Source organism: Mizuhopecten yessoensis, unplaced genomic scaffold (genome assembly GCF_002113885.1).
Source record: "Mizuhopecten yessoensis strain PY_sf001 unplaced genomic scaffold, ASM211388v2 scaffold9467, whole genome shotgun sequence".
NCBI lineage: Eukaryota > Metazoa > Mollusca > Bivalvia > Pectinida > Pectinidae > Mizuhopecten > Mizuhopecten yessoensis.
Genome location: NW_018408062.1, coordinates 42,605 through 66,727, shown reverse-complemented (window position 1 = coordinate 66,727; position 24,123 = coordinate 42,605). Strand labels below are relative to the sequence as shown.

Genomic DNA, 24,123 nt, shown 5'->3' with positions numbered 1-24,123 from the left:
AAGACACCAAAACATAATCTACAGGAGACCAGTAGGGATCAACAGACTCCAAAACATAATGTACAGGAGACCAGTAGATATAAACAAGACACCAAAACATAATGTACAGGAGATCAGTAGGTATCAACATGACACCAAAACATAATGTACAAGACACCAAAACATAATGTACAGGAGATCAGTAGGTATCAACAATACACCAAAACATAATGTACAAGACACCAAAACATAACGTACATGAGATCAGTAGGTATCAACAAGACACTAAAACATAATGTACGGGAGACCAGTAGGTATCAACAAGACATTAAAACATAATGTACAGTAGACCAGTAGGTATCAACAAGACACCTAAACATAATGTACATGAGATCAGTAGGTATCAACAAGCCACTAAAACATAATGTACAGGAGACCAGTAGGGATCAACAAGACACCAAAACATAATGTACAGGACACCCGTATGTGTCAACAAGACACGAAACCATAATGCACAGGAGACCAGTAGGTATCAACAAGACACCTAAACATAATGATAATGTACAGGAGACCAGTAGGTATCAATAAGACACTAAAACATAATGTACTGGAGACCAGTAGGCATCAACAAGACACCAAAACATAATGTACAGGACAAAAGTAGGTATCAACAAGACACCAAAACATAATCTACAGGAGACGAGTAGGTATCAACAGACTCCAAAACATAATGTACAGGAGACCAGTAGATATAAACAAGACACCAAAACATAATGTACAGGAGATCAGTAGGTATCAACAATACACCAAAACATAATGTACAAGACACCAAAACATAATGTACAGGAGATCAGTAGGTATCAACAATACACCAAAACATAATGTACAAGACACCAAAACATAATGTACAGGAGATCAGTAGGTATCAACATGACACCAAAACATAATGTACAAGACACCAAAACATAATGTACAGGAGATCAGTAGGTATCAACAATACACCAAAACATAATGTACAAGACACCAAAACATAATGTACAGGAGATCAGTAGGTATCAACATGACACCAAAACATAATGTACAAGACACCAAAACATAATGTACATGAGACCAGTAGGTATAAACAAGACACCAAAACATAATGTACAGGAGATCAGTAGGTATCAACATGACACCAAAACATAATGTACAAGACACCAAAACATAATGTACAGGAGATCAGTAGGTATCAACAAGACACCAAAACATAATATACAGGAGACCAGTAGGTATCAACAAGACATTAAAACATAATGTACAGTAGACCAGTAGGTATCAACACGACACCTAAACATAATGTAAAGGAGACCATTAGGTATCAACAAGACACCAAAACATAATCTACAGGAGACCAGTAGGTATCAACAAGACAACGAAACATAATGTACAGGAGACCAGTAGATATAAACAAGACACCAAAACATAATGTACAGGACAAAAGTAGGTATCAACAAGACACCAAAACATAATCTACAGGAGACCAGTAGGTATCAACAAGCCACCAAAACATAATGTACAGGAGACCAGTTGGTATCAACAAGACACCAAAACATAATGTACAAGACACCAAAACATAATGTACATGAGACCATTAGGTATCAACAAGACACCAAAACATAATGCACAGGAGACCAGTAGGTATCAACAAGACATTAAAACATAATGTACAGTAGACCAGTAGGTATCAACAAGACACCTAAACATAATGTAAAGGAGACCATTAGGTATCAACAAGACACCAAAACATAATATACAGGAGACCAGTAGGTATCAACAAGACACCTAAACATAATGTACAGGAGACCATTAGGTATCAACAAGACACCAAAACATAATCTACAGGAGACCAGTAGGTATCAACAGACTCCAAAACATAATGTACAGGAGACCAGTAGATATCAACAAGACACCAAAACATAATGTACAGGAGACCAGTAGGTATCAATAAGACACTAAAACATAATGTACAGGAGACCAGTAGATATCAACAAGACACCAAAACATAATGTACAGGAGACCAGTAGGTATCAACACGACACCATAACATAACGTACATGAGATCATTAAGTATCAACAAGACACCAAAACATAATGTACATGAGATCAGTAGGTATCAACAAGACACTAAAACATAATGTACAGGAGACCAGTAGGTATCAACAAGACACCAAAACATAATGCACAGGGAAAACCAGTAGGTATCAACAAGACACAAAAACATAATGTACAGGAGACCAGTAGGTATCAACAAGACACCAAAAGATAATGTACAGGAGACCAGTAGGTATCAACAAGACACCAAAACATAATGCACAGGGAAAACCAGTAGGTATCAACAAGACACCAAAACATAATGTACAGGAGACCAGTAGGTATCAACAAGACACCAAAACATAATGTACAGGACACCAGTAGGTATCAACAAGACACCAAAACATAACGTACTGGAGATCAGTAGGTAACAACAAGACACTAAAACATAATGTACAGGAGACCAGTAGGTAACAACAAGACACTAAAACATAATGTACAGGAGGCCAGTAGGTAACAACAAGACACTAAAACATCATGTACAGGAGACCAGTAGGTAACAACAAGACACCAAAACATAATGTACAGGAGACCAGTAGGTATCAACAAGACACCAAAACATAATGTACATGAGACCAGTAGGTATCAACAAGACACCGAAACAAAATGTACAGGAGACCAGTAGGTATCAACAAGACACCAAAACATAATGTACAGGAGACCAGTAGGTATCAACAAGACACCTAAACATAATGTAAAGGAGACCATTAGGGATCAACAAGACACCAACACATAATGTACAGGAGACCAGTAGGCATCAACAAGACATTAAAACATAATGTACAGTAGACCAGTAGGTATCAACAAGACACCAAAACATAATGAACATGAGACCAGTAGGTATCAACAAGACACCGAAACAAAATGTACAGGAGACCAGTAGGTATCAACAAGACATTAAAACATAATGTACAGTAGACCAGTAGGTATCAACAAGACACCTAAACATAATGTAAAGGAGACCATTAGGTATCAACAAGACACCAACACATAATGTACAGGAGACCAGTAGGTATCAACAAGTCACCAAAACATAATGTACAGGAGACCAGTAGGTATCACCAAGACACCAAAACATAATGTACAGGAGTCCAGTTGGTACCAACAAGACACTAAAACATAATGTACAGGAGACCAGGAGGTAACAACAAGACACTAAAACATAATGTACAAGAGACCAGTAGGTATCAACAAGACACCAAAACATAATGCACAGGAGACCAGTAGGTATCAACAAGACATTAAAACATAATGTACATTAGACCAGTAGGTATCAACAAGACACCTAAACATAATGTACAGGAGACCATTAGGTATCAACAAGACACCAAAACATAATGTACATGAGACCAGTAGGTAACAACAAGACACTAAAACATAATGTACAAGAGACCAGTAGGTATCAACAAGACACCAAAACATAACGTACAGGAGACCAGTAGGTATCAACAAGACACCAAAATCAACAAGACACTAAAACATAATGTACAGGAGACCAGTAGGTAACAACAAGACACTAAAACATAATGTACAAGAGACCAGTAGGTATCAACAAGACACCAAAACATAACGTACAGGAGACCAGTAGGTATCAACAAGACACCGAAACATAATGTACAGGAGACCAGTAGGTATCAACAAGACATCTAAACATAATGTACAGGAGACCATTAGGTATCAACAAAAAAACAACACATAATGTACAGGAGACCAGTAGGTATCAACAAGACACCTAAACATAATGTACAGGAGACCATTAGGTATCAAAAAGACACCAACACATAATGTACAGGAGACCAGTAGGTAACAACAAGACACTAAATAATGTACAGGAGACCAGTAGGTATCAACAAGACACAAAAACATAATGTACAGGAGACCAGTAGGTATCAACAAGTCACCAAAACATAATGTACAGGAGACCAGTAGGTATTAACAAGACACCAAAACATAATGTACAGGAGACCAGTAGGTATCAACAAGACACAGAAACATAAGGTACAGGAGACCAGTAGGTATCAGCAAGACACTAAAACATAACGTACAGGAGATCAGTAGGTATCAACAAGACACTAAAACATAAGGTACAGGCGACCAGTAGGTATCAGCAAGACACTAAAACATAACGTACAGGAGATCAGTAGGTATCAACAAGACACCAAAACATAATATACAGCAGACCAGTAGATATCAACAAGACACTAAAACATAATGTACAGGAGACCAGTAAGTATCAACAAGACACCAAAACATAATGTACAGGAGACCAGTAGGTATCAACAAGACACAAAAACATAATGTACAGGACACCAAAACATAATGTACAGGAGATCAGTAGGTATCAACAAGACACCAAAACAACAGATATCCACCAGGGAAACAGAAGGAATCCACGAGTTATCTAAATGCAAGTACGACAAGATACCAATAGATACCAATGTGAGACGAAATATTGTTGTTTAAGGACAAACGAGCACTAAATAATGCGACATTTAAGAGTACACAGGTGTCCTCTCTTTTCTTAAATCATTTTTGTAGAAATTGAGCTTCATAAGACGAGTACAAAACAAGAGATCGACAAGATCAGCAAAATCGATATTTCAACTGAAATATTTTCTGCTAAATTTAACAAAGCTGTTGTTTAATTATTTTTTTTTATCTTAACTACAAAGCATACGTCGCTAGCATGGTTTCTTGTTTCTGTGTTACTATTTGATTGACACATTTGTGACGATATAGATGTTGGGATTAATCAACGTATCTGTCTTATGTAGTGTGGCATTGTGTATAGATATGGACGTGTTTATCTTAGAGAACATTGATCAGAGCGAATTAATGTTTAATGTTCTGCCTTCCACAGAGATGCTTATCCTCCTACGTTATCCCATACACGTTCTTTTTTATAATCATCATTAGAATCAGACAAAGCACGACACTTACCAATATCACATATCCAGTTTTGTTTTATAATTCATGAATGATGCAGACCCGAACTGAATTGTTTTCATCCTGCATATACAATGTATCAATATCCCTAATATGAAATTCAATATCTATACCACATGGTCGATTGAAAATCTGAACGCAATCATTTCAAAGAAACAATCAAATAAATCAGCTGTTAAATTGCAATGAGTTAAATGTAAGAAAGAACAAATCATAAGCGATAAGCGTAAGATAGAGAAAGGTAATTTAAAAAAAACAGTTTAGAGAACATGTAGGTATGGGATAATGAAATACCACCTGAGAAGAAGTTTGTATAGAGAAATATCACATGATAAAACAGTCATGTGTCGGGTTTTTATTCTCTGTTTTGGACCTCCTTTATTCGCTAAGTGAGATGAACCCCCATAACACCGATGAGGGATTATCCTCCTATATTTCGGTTAACATGATGATTCCATACAAGGACAAAGAGGGTGGACATCATTTCGTTTTATTAGATGAAAGCCTTTAACGCCAATTACGGATGAACCACCTCATTACCTTATATGGAAATAAGCCTCCATGATAACAAAACGATCTATTATGTATTCACCAGAAACAAACTTTCTTATTAACAGAACGATGCGTATTGTTTCCAAACGTTTGGATGCTATGCAATTGAGAGTCTTTGTGAAGAAATGTCTACAAAAATATTATTCTTTATAATGTTCACTTTGTCTTCGATAGTTTACACGTGTACGTGTTAAACATAATTTTGTCCTTTTAAACATCTCTCAAACACGAACATTTAATAATATAAAAAAGCGTGTCTACACTCACTTATCACATTTCGAGCTAAGTTTTCAATTAAAACAAGCTTCAACTAAAGAATTGCTATCCAAATTCCATTTCGAACTAGGGTACATTGTAGCTAGCACATATGGACCCGAAAGTACCTTCTGTGAAAACATTTTTTTTTTTTTTTAACTAATATTTCTTTTTTTCGCGAAGCATTACAAACACTCCTTTGGAACATTGTTGATATACACCTGTTATATCCTATAAGTTTGTATATATTTGTGAAATATTTCCTAAAATGTTTGTACAGTAAAGATTTACCAAACAATAAAACAAACTGTATGCCATATTGTTTAATAAGCTAGAAATTTAAAAGAGAACAATAAATTCAATAACCGAATAAATACAATATGTGAGGGAATCAAAGAAAGCAATGCGTCATTTAAACTGATGAAATCATTGAATGTTAAAGTTATATTAGCCTACTAAATTTAGAGTTTTCCATTGTCCATTCTAAAGATAAATAAATAATGAATAAAGTAACGCGGGCAAACTATTAAATTATAAGAAACCTACAATCAAGGACGTGGAATCACACCAGTGTCTTGTATTTTGATATATATACAAATGTAGTGGCATATGTTACACTAGATTCATACAAATATCATGAGTACCTCATGCGATCAGGTAGCTCTTAATTGACAAATCACGAAAAATTCCAGGTAAATAACACTTATTTGATCATATATGTCCTTTAGACATCTTATATTACATTAGCGTCTCTACAAGACATGCAAGCTAACACATCATTGAAACAAAAACAATTTCACTGGAAAGTTCTGTTCTATGATTGCTTTGGATCAAACTAGTATGTTGATGATTTCAACGTAGAAGGAGTCAATATTTTGTGTCTTAAATATTTTTAACCAATTCAATAAGAATACATTGTAATGGCTTTTTTATATCAGCATTTTATTTTCGAAATATTTCACTAAAACGTAACAAACTACAAAAAAATACATGAAGTTCTTGGTTATCGTTCTTGAAGGGTAGTGGGCGAAAATGATTCTGTAAAAGCAGGTTGGAATATGCAAATTTCTATGAACTAACAACCATTTCTCTGTTAATTCCGATTGCTTTTCATTTCACAACTTAACCAGTGATACGATTAACCTAGTTACAAAATAAGGTAGATTCGTTATTAGGTCATGTTGATGTGTGCCACACCTGAATGGCCACTAGTAAAGAGAACACCTGTTCATTGACACATACCTGTATCACGTGACTTACATTATATGTATGCCACACCTGCATGGTTATTAGTAAAGAGAAAAACTGTTCATTGATACATACCTGTATCACGTGACAAACATTATATGTGCCACACCTGCATGGTCATTAGTAAACAGCACAACTGTTCATTGACATATACCTGTATCACATGACGTACAATATTAACTAACGACTACTGACGTCTACTACTATCTGTGTGATGTAGCGTTACTGTGAATACCTTTCTGTAACACGCTTATTTCTAGTTCATTACGATGTATAATTGATGTCCATCTGGAGTCATCATTAGTTTAGGCTTCATCTATAATGTCGGTTATTTATAAGGATGATTGCAAAAACCCACGGCAATATTTAAGACCCACTGGCTGTGGTTAAAGATTGGGGGTTGCAAAAACGTCGAAATATCACCGAATACATTTTATGTACGGTGAAAGCTGTAAATTTACGTATTAGAATCTTATTTGGCACATTGTGATCAATGTTAATTCATTATTGAAAGTTGTGAAACGCTAAATCATTATTGTACTCTTATCACGAAATACCACAGCCTTCACAAACCATATCAATTCGATAAAAATGACTAAAAATAATGTCGCCTATCAGATTCAATTTAAAAACATGGAGAACACAGTCTTTAACATAGAAATCAATTTCTGTATGAACCCGGACAAACAGTCCAAATATTAGGTGGCATTTTTACATCTACGGTACCACAAGTTGAAATAAAAGGCAATAGCTAATATTTGAATAAATAACAATTTCATAAACAAATAAAATTTGTAACTGGAATAAATGATGATAAAATTGAGTGATTTATCATATACATGTACATATGCATTATATACAACGTTACATTGCACTTTGTCTATGTAGTCTACACAAATGAACATTCTAGGGCGTCTGGACTGGCCATATTGTTAATAAAATAATAGTCGAGGATATGGTTACTTGTTGCTGTGGTGTCTGATTATTCTGTCTGCGTAGATACCTAATTTGCCCTTGTCATATGTTGACTGAGGTTAATCAGCTCGCAGGTCCTAATCCAGGCCTGTCTTTGCCTGTGTGTGTAGAACACGATGACTCGGAAAGTTACACTACCGTCATATTCAAAATCGCCGACTGGATTTAATGTCCACACGCTTCGCATACTGTCTAGATCAGACTAATGAAATAGTTTGATTCTGTAGGAGAGCTTTTCTGTATTCTCATAACATAACAGTACTATCTATTCAACTAATTGGTTTCTGGGCTATGCTTTTTTTTCTAAATTATGAGTTGTTTTTATGCTAGCGATAGATTTTTCCAAATAGTTATAATTTGCTGACGCACGTTGTTGAAATAGTTATATTAAGTACGCAATGCAATATGTATTGGTAATACAATGACTGAAGAATTATAAACCTTGACGCATACTACTATTCTAGTTTCCCATTAGATTGGACTCAGTAAATCGACCAAATGATTCTCGTTTCGTTTGCCTACGTAACTCACCAGGGAACGTCACCTGTGAGTAGAAATGTTTGTAAAGTACCACACCGTATATCCCGTCCTAATCCGACGTAGCTGCTGAAAGTCGGTGGTTGTTTTATATAGAAATGTTGACGAATATTTAAAAAGCTTAAAATCATGTCATATATAATGTGTCTAATTTACATGTTGTATTGAGAATTATTTATGTTTAGAGGTAGACTTACACAAGCTCAGCAATAAACAGATACGTACTATTTGAAATAAAGGAGTATGATGTTGCGTCAACGGATCATTATACAAATTGGACTGAAAATTCATTATTTGTCTTTCATTAATTTTGACAATTTCTTCATGTTATAATTTTGTTATAATTACTAGTTTGTGTTGAATAAGTGCTGCTTACCAGAGCATTGTTAAAACACGATATCTTAATGAAACTTTTCTTTATTTCATAAACTGGTAAAAATAAATATGATATATTAAGCGATGCTTAAGTAAATGCTTAAGTGAATACAACCACTTGACTCTCGAATGAAGTAAAAGGAATTTTCAAATCGCTTTATGAATCTGCGGGCTGCTTTGTTTTCAATTGAAACTATGCATCTTCTCTTAACCTGTTCTACAAAGCCGATTCTAGATCTGCTAGTTGCTTCACCAAACTTTGTATGACCTTATATTCTTAGTAGCATTGTATCAGGCTTACAGTCATATGGCGACACTGAACACTTATGAAGTGGAATTAATGTAGATTTCGAAGAACGCAGATGATTGTCTGCTAAAACTTCAAAAGTCACCCCAAAGTCCTGGTTGTAGAGTTCAAATTATTAGAGTTCAAAATCTCCCTGTCTCCTTGCCCAAACTTTATCGAAGATGGAATTAAGACAGATTGCAACAAATTTACTTCAATTTCACTTTCAATTATATCAACAATGTCTTGTCTTTGAATGAAAAAAACAACGTAATGATCATATCAATTTCATGTACCCGTTTTAACTAAAATTCAAGAACATTACTGACTGCCCAAAACAAGCCGCCATTTTAGATTTTTTTCTTACATGTAATATCTAACAATGCCAGCTTACTACTAAGCAATATGACAAACGTGACGATTTCGAGTTTTTACTGAGATATCCCTCCTCCCAAAAATTGTTTTTAAATGTTGCAGTTGATTATGCATTTACTGGATTGTTTAGTTCATCATTATTTCTATGCCGAATGATGACGGGAAAATCGTATATTAAGGGGTTCAGAGCGAATTTGGTGTCAGCCGTTGTAATCTATTTATCAACTATGTTATTTTCTATTGTGATATTAATAACGATACTTTTAATAATTTTTATATGTGCTTTTTGTTTGTGGTATCGTTATCATTTCTCCGGTTCTCACCTTGAGAACCTGAAATTTCTTTGATTTGAAACAGAACTTAACTACCCGAAACCCCTACAATCGTAGGATTAGTCTATTGGTACCCTTTCAAGGGTATCCGTGTACATCTTCCTAAACATGGATTACATGTACTTTTTTATTTGACTGCTTTTGTGGAAATTGCGTCCGATGTAGAATGGGAAAAAAAACAATATGTGAACTTAAATTCCATGAATCATTACAACAAAATACAATAAAGCAGAAAAAACGTAACAACATCAAACAATTAAGCTTCAAATTAGAACGACCTGGTATCGATTTAGGAGTGAGAAATATATTCGTGGTATTGATCTAGGAGTGAGAAATATATTCGTGGTATTGATTTAGGAGTGAGAAATATATTCAAATAAGATTCATCTTCATTTGATCCAAATAGGTTCTGTTTTTTCTGTAAACATTAGAATATATTACCATACTACTACAATATAAGGTAGATTACAAAGTGTGAAGATAAGGAGATTTGTAACGTAAAAGATCAAAGTTTTCTGCAAAAGCCGTATGATAAATTTATATCACAGGAAATATGTTACTACTGATATTCAAATTATTATATACAAATGTATGTTCTAAATGAAAACATAACATGTCATTCCCACTCTTTATGTTAACCTTCCTGTATAAATGCATATCAGATCTAGGATTATTTTAAAGCGTCTGTACTCCTGTGGTACAGTGGTTGGTTACAAATCACATTTCTTAGGTGTTTTTGTTGTAAATGATGAGAAAGACCCCCACTAGGATTTAAATTGATGATTATATTATTGATTATTTTTGATTAATGAACAAAACAAGACAACATATTGTGTATGCCACAAAGATGATACCCTTACGACAATAGGGACAAAAAGGCAATATGGGAATAATGGAGATAAGACCCTCACGACAACAGAAAGCTAAAAGCTTACAACGATGTATTATACAGCGAAAGATACAGCGAAAGGAACAAAAATGAGACCTGCACTACAAGAAGGGAAAATATGTATAAAGCTTACACGCACACGACAATAGGTATAAAAGGAGAGATACATGAAGGGAAATTTATCTTAAGGAGATGAGACCTTCCCAGGAACAGATGCAAAAATGGGAGCTGCAAGAAAGTAATATGGAGATGAGAACCTTAATATTACAGGAACAAAACTGAGAAAATAGGAGACAATAGTGTGATTGTTTAGAACTAAATTGCAGCTTGTTGACAAAAACATGTTTATGATTTGCTATAACATTCAGTCCCTAATCTTTGAAAGTGATGTTCAATGTGTTTTTGTTCGTTTATCCTTTGACTTTAGTACGATAAATAAGTAAACTGTTTACGCTTAGGTTTCCAACTTTACAGTTGTTTATTACATGCAAGTGAGATCGGGTGCTGATAATACCCGCATTCCTGACCGGTTTAATGAAAGTCTGGTTAGTTTAAAATGTGAATCACATGGTTTATCTTCGTCATTTTCATCTATTTTCATCCGTTTGATATCTGGACAAGCTTCATTAACCAGCTACTTGAATAAATATTGCAGGGAAATAACCGAAAGGTCAAGGTGACAGCATAAGTGCAATGTACAACAGTTGATCATCAGGTAGATCTTGATTCTACCTTCTGAACGACAGAGTCGTAAGGACATGCGTTGCCTTGCATGTCTTTTTTGTAATTCCTGAGCCAATAGTTGACAAATCAAGCCAAGTTACATTAAGATTAGGTTTCACTTTAAAAAACCGAAAATCAATAAGTTATTACAAATAATGTAATCAAAACTTGTCCGCACTAAAACAATTTTCGAAAAGCGTATTGTTCAAGAATTTGATGGCAATTTTTTCAGAAAAATACTTTTCATTTGGAAATGTACACCGTATTGTTATCTCTGGAGCCGAATTACTCAATGCTGATAAGATATACACACTTTCAAGGAAAGGTTCATATTTCTATTATATTTTAACTCTTAGCGATATAATTCCATGCTTGTATAACCTGTCCCAAGTTGATGATTATGATGATATTTAGGCTATAACTGTTTTACCAGAAATCACAATATTGCGGTAACATGAATTAAAAGATAAGGATCAGTGGTATTTGTTGAGCACGTTTTGTCGGTTAGCAAAAACATGTACATGGTACACTAGAATCAACACAATGGAAAATAGGTCACAGGTAACTGAGTAATTATCGTTTATGTAAGAATAATTTAAATTACTACTTATGAACTCCATTCCCGCATAAGAAGCACACTCGTCCGTTATATCTATACAAAAGTCATACTGACTTGATAGGAAGCATTATATTAACTTATTTTTATCTTTGCAATCTCTTATAATCAGATGTCAAATTGTTGGCTAAGAAACAATTTCAGCTTATCGTAGAGTGTATAATTTATATTAACATTTCCCCAAAAAGTAACCATCTTTGTGACGGTGCGGTACTACATGTACGTAATGTGTAAGCGCGTTTGATTGTTAAGTCCCGTGTTGGAGATTAAACAGATCCACGCAAAACTGCCTGGCGTCGTATCAGCGGTATTACGGTCTGGTTTTGTCTAATGGTTGATCGGCCAATTACACCAGTATTGGTATCGTAAACACTCGTTCCGTTATGTATCTGGTCACCATCAATTCATTCCACTAGATACATTAGCGGGCCATAACAGTACATTCCGAGAGTCAACTCCTAGTGTAAGATAGTCGCTCGTCCAGACAACATAGGGATATATACAGAAATGGGACACTCTGTATTCCCACGCAACTTTGTTGTCGGTTACTGAGTAACAAATGAGCACACTGCAGCATCGGCAAGGGCTCTACCGTTGATAAAGGGGCTAGAGGTGTCAGTCACCCACGCTGACGTCGATTAAAACTAAAAGCAGGTTCCCTTTATGCGGTCATTATGTTACAATCGTGATCAGTGTTTGGTAGTGGTAGTCTTTATCAGTTAGCAATCCCCTTTATTCTTGTAATATCACTTTGACACATCTTAGCCACTTATTCAGTAAAAGACCTTGTGACATTCTAAATGCTATATTTGGTCCGTCAATTTCAGTAGCCGAAATAGTTGCTAACACATGATAAACGTTTTACAGTGGTATGCTATTCCTATTAAACATATCTGAAAAAGTGCATATTCATTAAGAATGTAAAGCTGAACTGGTAGATTAAATATAAAACATGTTCAGTCAATCAGCAAATAAAGAAATAAATGGGTTTTACAGAAGGAATAAATGTCAGTCAGGCGTTTCATGTACACTTCGACAAATTGTTTAAATCAGACGTCATGTTTTAAAGATGTTTGGATGCCTGAGATTTACGAGAGTGAGCTACTTATGTACAAGTCACGCGGATATCTATTCAAGCATAGTAAAATGTACACTTCGTCTTGTTTATTCGATGAATATCATAGCTGCCATTAGATCATTGTTGGTGCTTGATGACTATATTTTTCGGACGATAACATTATTCTAGTCGATGACTTCTGTCCCAGATGTAGAAAAACTTTGAACTTATTTCACAATAAATATATTATAATAAACATTGTCCATTCCGTAGGAGAGGGCTTGTATAGGCATTACGCCTGTTGCCCAATTCCTTTTGAAACTTGTATAAAATGCAATATTCAATAAAATATTTGTGAAATTATTCTACTAGTCAAAATATCTACAGGAATCTTAGACGTCGGAATAACTCAATGGACTGGGTTTTGAATTTTTTAGTTTTATTTTACAATTAAGGCCTCAGCATTGATCAATGCTTTATATTTCATCCACTTGTTTAACAATGTATTTCGACTTGATTGCTATTTTATTATTGTTGAAATGTCTTAAGATGCCAAATGCAGTGCAACGTTAAGGAAACAATCCGACTCATTATAGAGTAGCACTTCTGTCAATCCGACTAATATGTGACCGGGTTGGCCATGAATTACAACGACGAGTTAGATAATTTAAAGAGACTAACTTTACACAAGTCGACATGTATCGGAGTCCGGGCATGCCTATTGATTACAACTGTATTATTTACTACAGCGAGGAAAATCAATTGAAGTCATCCGGCAAAATTGTCCCAGTTACCTTGACACTCAAACCGTCAATCGAAAATTTCAAATGACACGGTGCTCTTAATAGAACTAGTCCTTTACAGAATGCTGGTTTTATCAAATTAAATTGGCTGAGTATCTAGTTTGCATATCAAAAGACTAGTCAGGTGTCGGACTTTTAAATCAACGAGTGACATTCCGGATAAGGTGCTGTAAGTCTTTTTGATTTCCTGGATGAATTATGTTACGCCGAGCAAATTCCTTTTTATGTTTCCCTGTATGGTACAGTTGCCTTGTTAGCGCCTGGAAGTTGGTTGTAATGTTTCGCTTTGGGAAAGATAAAATGCATGATATGTACTGTTTATTGAAGTTGATAGTCATTTTATTTCATAAGGACCCTCAGTTGTACAGTTCGGTAATGACCTCAATATTTCAGCAAGGACTCACCTTTTATACCCACGACATCAATCCCTTTAACAGCAAAGTAAATCTATATTAAGTTCGGGACTGATATATTCGTGCATATAAATTTCGAGCTAATCTTGGACCCGATATGAAAACAGTCATAGCATAACCTTTAATTACTGTCTAGCTTATGTGTGTGAGGTGATCTGTGCATGGATAAGTATAGTTAAGTAAGAAAGACCTAAGTTAAGTATCATATAGCCAAGATGGGCAATCACGCTGAAAAGGGCGCGTTTGATATAGTATCTAATGTGGGTATATATCTAAGTATATGTAAACGAATGACAGGCTCTTGATATCATGGTATGTTAAACTTGTATTGCACATTATTATAAAAACTCATATAAAAATATCCCTGACATCTGATGAGATATGATTGCAACACGCACACACGTGATTGAACCTTTACCATTTGGTAATAGATGCAGTTTGCCAAAAGTGATTTACACTGCAGCATACAGCTGTTTCGTCCTGCTAGGAGTAATCGTTGTTGCTTAAGGCCAACAATTTGGAAATCCGAATTGTCTACACTTCTGTTTAAACAGGATAACATGTTAGAATCGTACATGTCGGCAAAACTGAATTTGAACTAGCATTACAACTAGATTCATGTTAGTCAATGAAATTGAACTTTTTAAAATAACGTCTGATATTATTCTAAATAAACGATCATTTTATGGCTTCCCATGTCATATTCAAAATAAGATTGTTTTTCATATTGACTGGTTTCCAATATTTGTTACATCACTGGCAATATATTACGTACGATAAAAACACGTCAACAAGCCAGCGACGTTTCTTTATGACATATCTGCCATGATACGTTATTTCATATATACATTAATAGTCTTTGTGAATGTTCTTTTAAAACACACCATTTGCCTTTAAAATGCAGACAAAACAAAACAACATATTGAACCCCGCAACTATGATATTGCGTAGGGAGCTGCGTGAGGACATACCGACCCATTACCGTATGATGTAGTGGATGACTAGAGAGATTATACTGACGATCCTGATCATCTCCCGTCTAACGGGAAGATCGTGAAACTGAGCAAATGGTAGTAAACAATAGTATACAAATCAAACGCGTGTACCATTACATGGAACTGTCATAAGGAGCACGTTGAATCATAACTTTGATAATGTCACTAACACATTATTTGCATTGTGGACACATGCATTCTGAGAACAGCAATAAGACAGAGCTGCAATGACAAACTAATGAGTAAGTATCTCATCTGCATAAAATTAACCCTCGATATATGGTGTCAAATTTGAGCGATTAATTTTGACAATTGACGTTTAATTAAACTTAATGTATTATTGTCGCGAATTACTATTAGATATCAAAACAAAACCTTATGTGTAAAAATGGGTAAGCATTTCTTCCAACACATGTTACACGTTTCCTTATATGCTATGTCAAATCACCGCACAAAACGTCCAATACACCTACGACATTGAGAACAAGCTAATGATTTGGTAAGAACATATTTTCTTCAGAACTGAAGAGGTTCCGGGTATGTATTATATCGAATATCTATACACATATCTGTTTATGCCGGGAATCTTAAGGCCACTACCTCCCCTATCTGACCCCTCACATACAACATATCTACACACATATTAACAAGGCCGTGCAATATTTGAGTAATTGGTTCATCAGCAGGATATCATGTTCCGTGCCGTGTCAACATAAAACCGCTAGACCAATGGCCGTGACATATAGCCGTGTACAATAGAGAAAACGTCGTGCAGGTGAGCACAGCTTGGTCATCTGTAGGCTCCCTGAAGATAGACATCCATACAGACAAAGAAATTGGGATTTTACAAGTGCAGTTGTGTTAGGGTTTATGGTGATATTTCCTTGCTATGAAATGTCTAATGCAATCTTATTTCTGATTATTGTATATTATGTAAAATGTTATCCTAACTACACTTTAGTATATTAACTAAGTATGTAATAGCCTGTAAAACGCCATCACTTTCTGTGGTTGTCCTTCGTACCACTGAAAACTATCGTCAATGTTTAAATATATATCACAAAGTCACATTGTAGTTTATATCTACTGTTGGTATGACGTCGTTCTTTACAGTCGCTCCGCTATTTTGATTTTGTATCAACATCATCACAATTATATATTGTTTTAAACATTTTTGTTGGTTGTATACTACTAAAGAAAACAGCATATAATCATAACTGAATTCCTAAATATTTTCTCAAAGTGTAATTGGATTAGTTGTGCTTCCTACCAGTCTAATGATATAAATATATCTCACGGTATATTGCATCGCACTTGACATAAATGGACATCTACAATTATGATGACGTCATCTCAAGGTTAGTTAGTGATCGTGATCAGGCACCTTCCGAGTATTACTTTTCTCAATACAGAACAAATTATAATCCAATGGATCAACCAAAGACTTAACAACCTACTACAGTATTCCCTGTTGAAGAAACATGATCAAATCTTACGCCTTGTAATAAATGCATAAACTCATAATATCGATTTAAGTAATATTTCAAAAATTGCGTATACATAGAGAGATACTCTTTATAGTGTGTGGTGCAGAGCTTGCCATTTACACCTTTGTTCTACATAAATGTTTCGGCAATTGTGGGATCGGTCAATAAAGGCGTGGTGTGTTTGTTGACAGTTATCCTAATCACGGATTATAAACGATCACCTGAACCAAATCCCCTGTATATGGTAGTTTTTGTTTCTGATAAATGAAAAGATTACGTTGACTAGCTTGTGTCAATGATAGAACATGTATCGGCTGCAATACTTTTCGTCACAAAGGTTAATGCTTTAGTGTTGCCTACTCTATGTTTTTCGACGAACGACTGTTGAACTGTAAGTCCATGACTGTCGATAAGGTTACATTAATCAATGTTTCTATTGGAATGCTTTCAATTTGCAATCATTATCAATATGAATGGCAACTGGAATCATAAAATGCTAGTGCTTCATATAGAATTTGTATGCTTTCAGCAGGTCTTTATAAAAAACAAATTGATTATCCCATATACATCAATATTCATTTAATAACGATTTGATTCGGTGATATTTGTTAAATAAAAAAGAACCGCCAACTTCCAGGAATAAGTGTCCTTAATCTTCCTTTGATGTAATTTGATTGAAACTAACAGAAAATAAGACTAAATCTAATAAATTCACATTGTAAAAGGCCATTTCTTTTTGAAAAATATGAATTAGATAAATATTGTTTCCTGGCAAGATCCCCTTGATATATAAAGCGCATTAAGCTTATGGTCAATGAATTATAACATGCCGCCTGAACAGCTTTTAAAGTATGTTCTAACAATTTAAGGCAATGTGATGTTATCGGAACGGTCACTGCCTGCATACATGTAGCAAGCTCAGAACCATTACATTTGTACTTATCCTCACTTGACATCCTTGAAAATTAACTATATACATGTACATGCAATTGTGCCCTGTGCGCACATTCTGGATAATGCTTATCCCATGATTTAAGTGGTTTGTCACTGGAGGCTTTTTTACTTACTTGAATAATATTAATTGTTTGCGTCCTCATTGGCCTATTCTGGGTTTTTCTAATTTTTTTGGAGGTTTGATTAAGAACATCTTAACAATGAATATCTTTTCTTCGTTTATCGGGCCCATTTATAAGTATATTTTTCATATTATGTTACATTAGTTTACATTCGGGCAATACATATTACTGAAGGAACTTTTTCTCTTGTAGTTTATAAACTCTATATAAACAGTCGGATTTCTTTTACTATTTCCCCACTTATATCCCGCCTTTGCTGTTAACGGCGTTATTAGTCCTGTATCAGCCATGTGTCAGTCTTAAAACAAACATATCTTTTTAGGCCCCCTCCCTCTTCTACTTCCATGAGTGCAGGCTTACTCCCTCGGCAATATCCGTAGCATTTTCGTTGAAAATGACCTAACCGATAATGTGAGAGGTTGGCGGAGCATGTAATGTAGAGACCCCGAGACCCTACCCATTTTGTTATCAATCTTATGACTACAGCATAGATAATATTAAAAGATGAAAGTAAGCCACAAACAGGAGATTGCACCTTCAATTTGGTAGTAGATTCAGCATGCCGAAATGAAATATAAAATATCTCAGCTGTTTCGTCATTCCAGAATGCATTGGTGATGTAAAGGTGAAAAATTCAAATAGGTTAAGAGGAGTTGTGTATGTAGTAGATATCGCTTTCAAAGATTTTCAAAAACTACAGTTGTAAATTATTTGGGTTTATTAAATTCCCACTATTTTTTTCGGTATGATTAAATAGTTTCATTACAGAGTATGGGATTTGGAGATGAAGCAAGCTCTTGTTCTCCTCTACCAGGCAAACACATCAAGTCTCTAGGAACCCAAACCTCATGCCGATACATTTATGGTATTATCCCTCAAGTCAATGCTTTAGCTGTGTTTTTATCTTTTAATTTTCAAACTTTTGACACTTACATTGTATCATAATTGTGTTTTTTTAAATAGGAACTGTATGAATAGTTCATATTTAATAGTAGGTATTCGGTAATTATTACCTTTTGGTATATAACTTTAAAGACAAATTAGCTGTGTAGTTATTTTATTATCATTAGTTTAAGTTCATCTATTCTGTTTTTTTCTATTCTTGTGCATCGGATCTTATAAAACTAACGATTTGTTTGCAATGCTGATATTTTATCTGTTACTCTCCTGCGGTTTTTCCGATACTACATGTCTAAGCAAATACTTTGAAGACCTAAGGTTATTGTTTATCGTGTACAACGTGAAAATAAGCTCATTGTAATTTATTGTATTAATGTATTGTTCTGCAGCGATAGCTGCGTGTTTCAAAACATCTTAGGTATTCTAAGAGATGATAACATCTTAACGTGCCTGTTCACAGGAAGATAACAGACAAGGCTAACATAAAGATAAGCGTATATGTACAACATTGTGGTTGTATCTGTCATCTCCCAACAGAGTAATATATATAGGTTGACGTATGTCAGTGATAAAAGTTGTGTTACTGTAACCATCTAATGCCATTGATTGTCAAATCCATGAATAAAAATGATGGCCCATTACAGATGTACATTATTGTCGACTGTTTCCTCTACCTTGAATAATTACAAGCAATGCCATACCACTTATTTGTCTCTATTCAGTAGTAAATAGATCAACCAATGTATGTTTGCATTTCTATTACAGACCAAATGAACAAACAGCCATTTAAATGGAAGTAAATTTCGTCTTATATGGGTGCGAATTTAATTACATCTTGTTTCAAGTTCTCGATAATAAATTGTACACAGCAATAAAAGTAACCTGTAGTTGTAAAACATAAGAGAGAATACATTAAGGTGAGTGTCCATTAAAAAAACCCATTAAGTCATTTGATTTGATCTGGTAATCTATATATGTTTAAAAATTATGGCAAACTATTTTTTGTAGGTTTAGGTTATATACAATTGTTGCTGTATTTCACATAGAAAATATTTTTAATTTTATAAGCTGAATGACACATTTATTATTTCAACACATTTTCTTGGGACCTAAAAGAGGAGATACATTAACTTATCAGCATTTTCAATCAATTTTATATTTTATATAGCAATTTATCACATAATTGGCCTGTTATCCAGTTAATTCGCCCGTCTAATATTTTTACATATGTGTCTAGTGTAGTATACTCTGGAGCGTTTTTCATTGGCTGTGCCAGTCAGAAATCGATTGTGACGTCATAATATGGACAATAACGTGACGTCATAAATTATGAACGGTGCAACAAAATGGCTGTCTCCGTTTGATTAAGCCCTCTACATTTTTGCTTTAAAACCTGTCAAATTGTAAGTTTTCTGAGTTATGTGATATAAAGTATCTTAAATTTGTTTTCATTCCTTATGAGCATTTCATATGAGCTTTTATGAAACTCGTCTCGAAGTTTTAATTTTTGCTCGCCAAGGCTCGCAAAATCTCCTGAGACTCTTTTCATAAAATATGATATGAAATGAAAACTCATTTAAGATCCTACATGTCTTCATGGATATTAAAATATGCAAATAAAAAAAAAAAAAAAAAAAAAAAAGGATATCCGACGAATTCTTGATCACTCCAAAAGAATATTACATCATCGCTTTGATTCCTTTTGGTCGTATACTAGGTGTACCTTTACTGCCATTCTGCTGGTCGTGTTGGAGGATCCCAGTGGTATTACCTTTAGTACACCACTTTGATAGTTAGAAGCGTTTGTTCAAAGTTATTGTAAAACGTTCCTGCGATGATGTGTTATGTCGATGGCATATGAGCAGCATGTTGTAATGAATAGTACATTTATCATACACTCTTTAAACATAATTACACAAACAGCTAGTCAAATACGTGAATATCTACATCCACATCCATTGATGTAAATTATATAATATTTATTACTGTTAATTCTTTATACTAAGACATCAAACACAGATCATTTATAAGTGTTATTAAAGAACATGCTTCTTTACAAATACGCCCAACGCTACTTTCACTTATTGCACACACGGCTGCGTCAAAATCCCTACGAGCAGGTTGTTTAACCAGACGGTAATTAACAAAACCCGCTGAAGCAACACGCTGAGGAGAAGGCGTAATCATCGCAATTAAATATAGATTAGGTGTATACTTGTGTCGATAGTAAGTTTGAGACAAACATTGTGTCATAATTACATATACTAAACGTATTCCTATCTTATCTTCAAGTGGTATTTCGAAATGTCCTAAATGCGTTATTTGGTAACATTATATTGAATGATAACGGGTGAAATACATATTACTCATTTGTATTGGAAGTATGTGTGTTTTTCACCCTTAACATAAAGCAGTTGATGGGGTTTCTTGCACTCATGATGATTTCGTTGATGTCTTAATGTCGCTATGCAGCAGACAATGACCATCACTTGTCAAATACAAAACGGCGCCACGGTATTCTTTTGCATATCCTGTTTTATGTGATGCGGATTTAAAGTGCATTCAACGTGTATTCATCAACCAGGACATATAAATCCATGTGACATGAAATAATAATCCCATACTGTATATATTCGTTATATGTTCCTGGGGGACTCGCTATGAGTGGGTTTTCATTTTAATTTCGTGCATTCGTAACATTATTGAGATAATCCACAGTTAATGTTAAGATGAATACAAAACAGTTTCCAAAATCTCACGTTATACTGCTTCATGATTCAATTGACATGCGGGATTTATTTAGCAGCGTATGTACTATAAAGGTATTAAATAACACATATAAATAAGCAACTAAGACCTTTAGTTTATAGCAACTTTTCCTCCGTTTAAACGCTATATAAATCATCTTGTAATACGCTCGTATAATTACAACTTTTTCAAATAACTGTCAAAAAACTATTAGGAATTAGCTCCTTTATTCCTCAAAATGGAACATTTGTCAGTAGCGGGCAGCATTCGGTCGCTGGCGATAAGCCTAGCATTCGAAGAACTCTACACAACGTACCATTAAACAGCCATGCATTTTAGGGAGTAGAAGATAACATCGGGATAATATTAGATTTGAAATGTCTTCAACTAAGAAGGAACTAACAAAAATAATTTTGAAATCGATACCGGAAATTATCAACACTTGATGAATTCATTGATCGGCGACATTTATTGAACATGTAAGTTTCCAATTCCCTTTCTGCCAAAGCAAATAGCATCATACCAACAAAGAAAGGTTGATTTAAATGGTTATCATCTAAAAAGTCACCAACAATGGGTTCAGTTACCCAAGCACGCAAACTACCTAGGATATTAGACGTTCGTTTAAATCAATTACATAACTAAAGCAAATGCTGAAATCCATGTCCTATTATATATGCTGATAGCCTAACCGATTGGATTGCATGAGGTCTCACTAACATATACGGGCAAACACAAAGTCTGCCTCACACTATTACTGAGTATCATCGGCTAAGCAATTGGCAACAGACTGTATGTGGCCCAGTAAATAGTTATATTTTCTAGTCACATTGGAAAAAATTGTCCAATTAAGCGAACATCTTTCTCATAAATTGTAAAAATGGGAAGAATGAACATAATTTTAAGATCTGTTTTGAATATTTCCTTCTTTTACCGATCGTATGAAATAACACGGATGCTAATTGTAACTGGTTAACAGTAGGGGTTCGATATCTTATCACATAACTTGGTACTCTGAATACTCACCAATACTCGTTCTGGTCCTCGACTGCTGGCTCCTTCGGTACCACAAAATTGTGAAGTCCAAAAGGGTAGGCCAGTGTAACTCTCAGAGTCAACAATAGAAACAAGGATATAGTTAATATTTCTGTTACTTTCACTGACATCACTCGGTCCATTTAAAAGCAAACTTTAGAATTAAGTATAAAAGTAAGCGGGTTCCTCCTGTCCTCTGTTCAACAGGACACATACATCAAATGAGCACTTTAAGGGTATGGTATTCTGTATAGTGTAATGACTCGGTACCTATGTACAGTATTTGGAATAAGTTGTAACTTAACAAGGTATGTGATATCTGTCAGATCCGCGTGCTGATCAATAGGAGTGGCTGGTTGTTAAGGTCCAAAGTACTGACGACTGCCACAATGCTCTGAATTATATATGCTTTGAGTATCATGTGAAATTTCACAGACTTGTCGTTGAAGGCACGAGGGAGGAGCAAACTGCGTTCAGTCTCTGTATCATGACATCAATCACGTTGAAAGGGGAGTGTTCTACGTGAACTCTATATTTGATAGTGATGACATCAAACTGCACGTGAGCGTCCGGTGGTGATTATAAAGAAGGGCATACGGAAATTTGGAAAATGTAGAGATTGATTTAATGCCATTGGCCGCCTACAGTATTAGTATTAATACTCTCATTACTGAAGAGCAACCTTCATGATGTATATTAATTATGTGATTGACGTAATACTTTATGTTCCTTTACGTAGGCATTTAATTTATTACATTTATGACGTACAAAGGTTTTGAAAAGTAAACTCTATCTTTTACATTGAAAACGACGTAAAGCTTAGTTAACAATTGGGTTTACTTAGACGAAACTTATACGATCAAATAAAGATTTGATTGAAACTCCTTCATTTTGTTTTCTTTCGGGAATGTCGTAAAGAACCGTTCAATTTTCCGTCCGTCTATCTTCCAACCTGTTGATAAAATTAAAAACTTACGCAACGCATTTAAAGTTTGATTTCTCGAAAATTTAAAATAATTATCATAAACATCTTTTTTTTCTACATACACCTGTACATAATACGGTATATGCGCTGTATATAGATACTATACCGACACAATACCGACAATAAACGGGGAATTGACAATAAAATAGGGCATCATACTGCGAGAGTGGGAACAACCTGCAAACACTGACAATATATGGACATCGCGTTTGGAACATATGAACAATATTCAAATAATTAACAGACAATATGTGGATTAAACATGTGTACAATTTATTGTAAACGATGGTGTCTAGGAGAGGAAAGAAATAACGTGCTAGTTTAAATGAATGAAATCTAAACTAACTTAATACATGTATACAGATTGTGAACCTTACGTAGATGATATAGATTTGTATACTTTACT

At 34.7% G+C, this 24,123-nt stretch overlaps 1 protein-coding gene across 1 annotated transcript in view; it reads right to left on the bottom strand.

Annotated features, from left to right (window-relative positions):
- Window positions 1-23,136, bottom strand: part of LOC110458175 — a 31,776-nt gene extending 8,640 nt beyond the window's left edge. The window contains exon 1 of the mRNA XM_021509775.1: window positions 22,724-23,136. Coding sequence (XP_021365450.1) covers window positions 22,724-22,875 — 152 coding nt within the window. The 5' untranslated portion in view covers window positions 22,876-23,136. The remainder of the gene's footprint in view (window positions 1-22,723) is intronic.
- Between the last annotated feature and the right edge of the window lie 987 nt (window positions 23,137-24,123).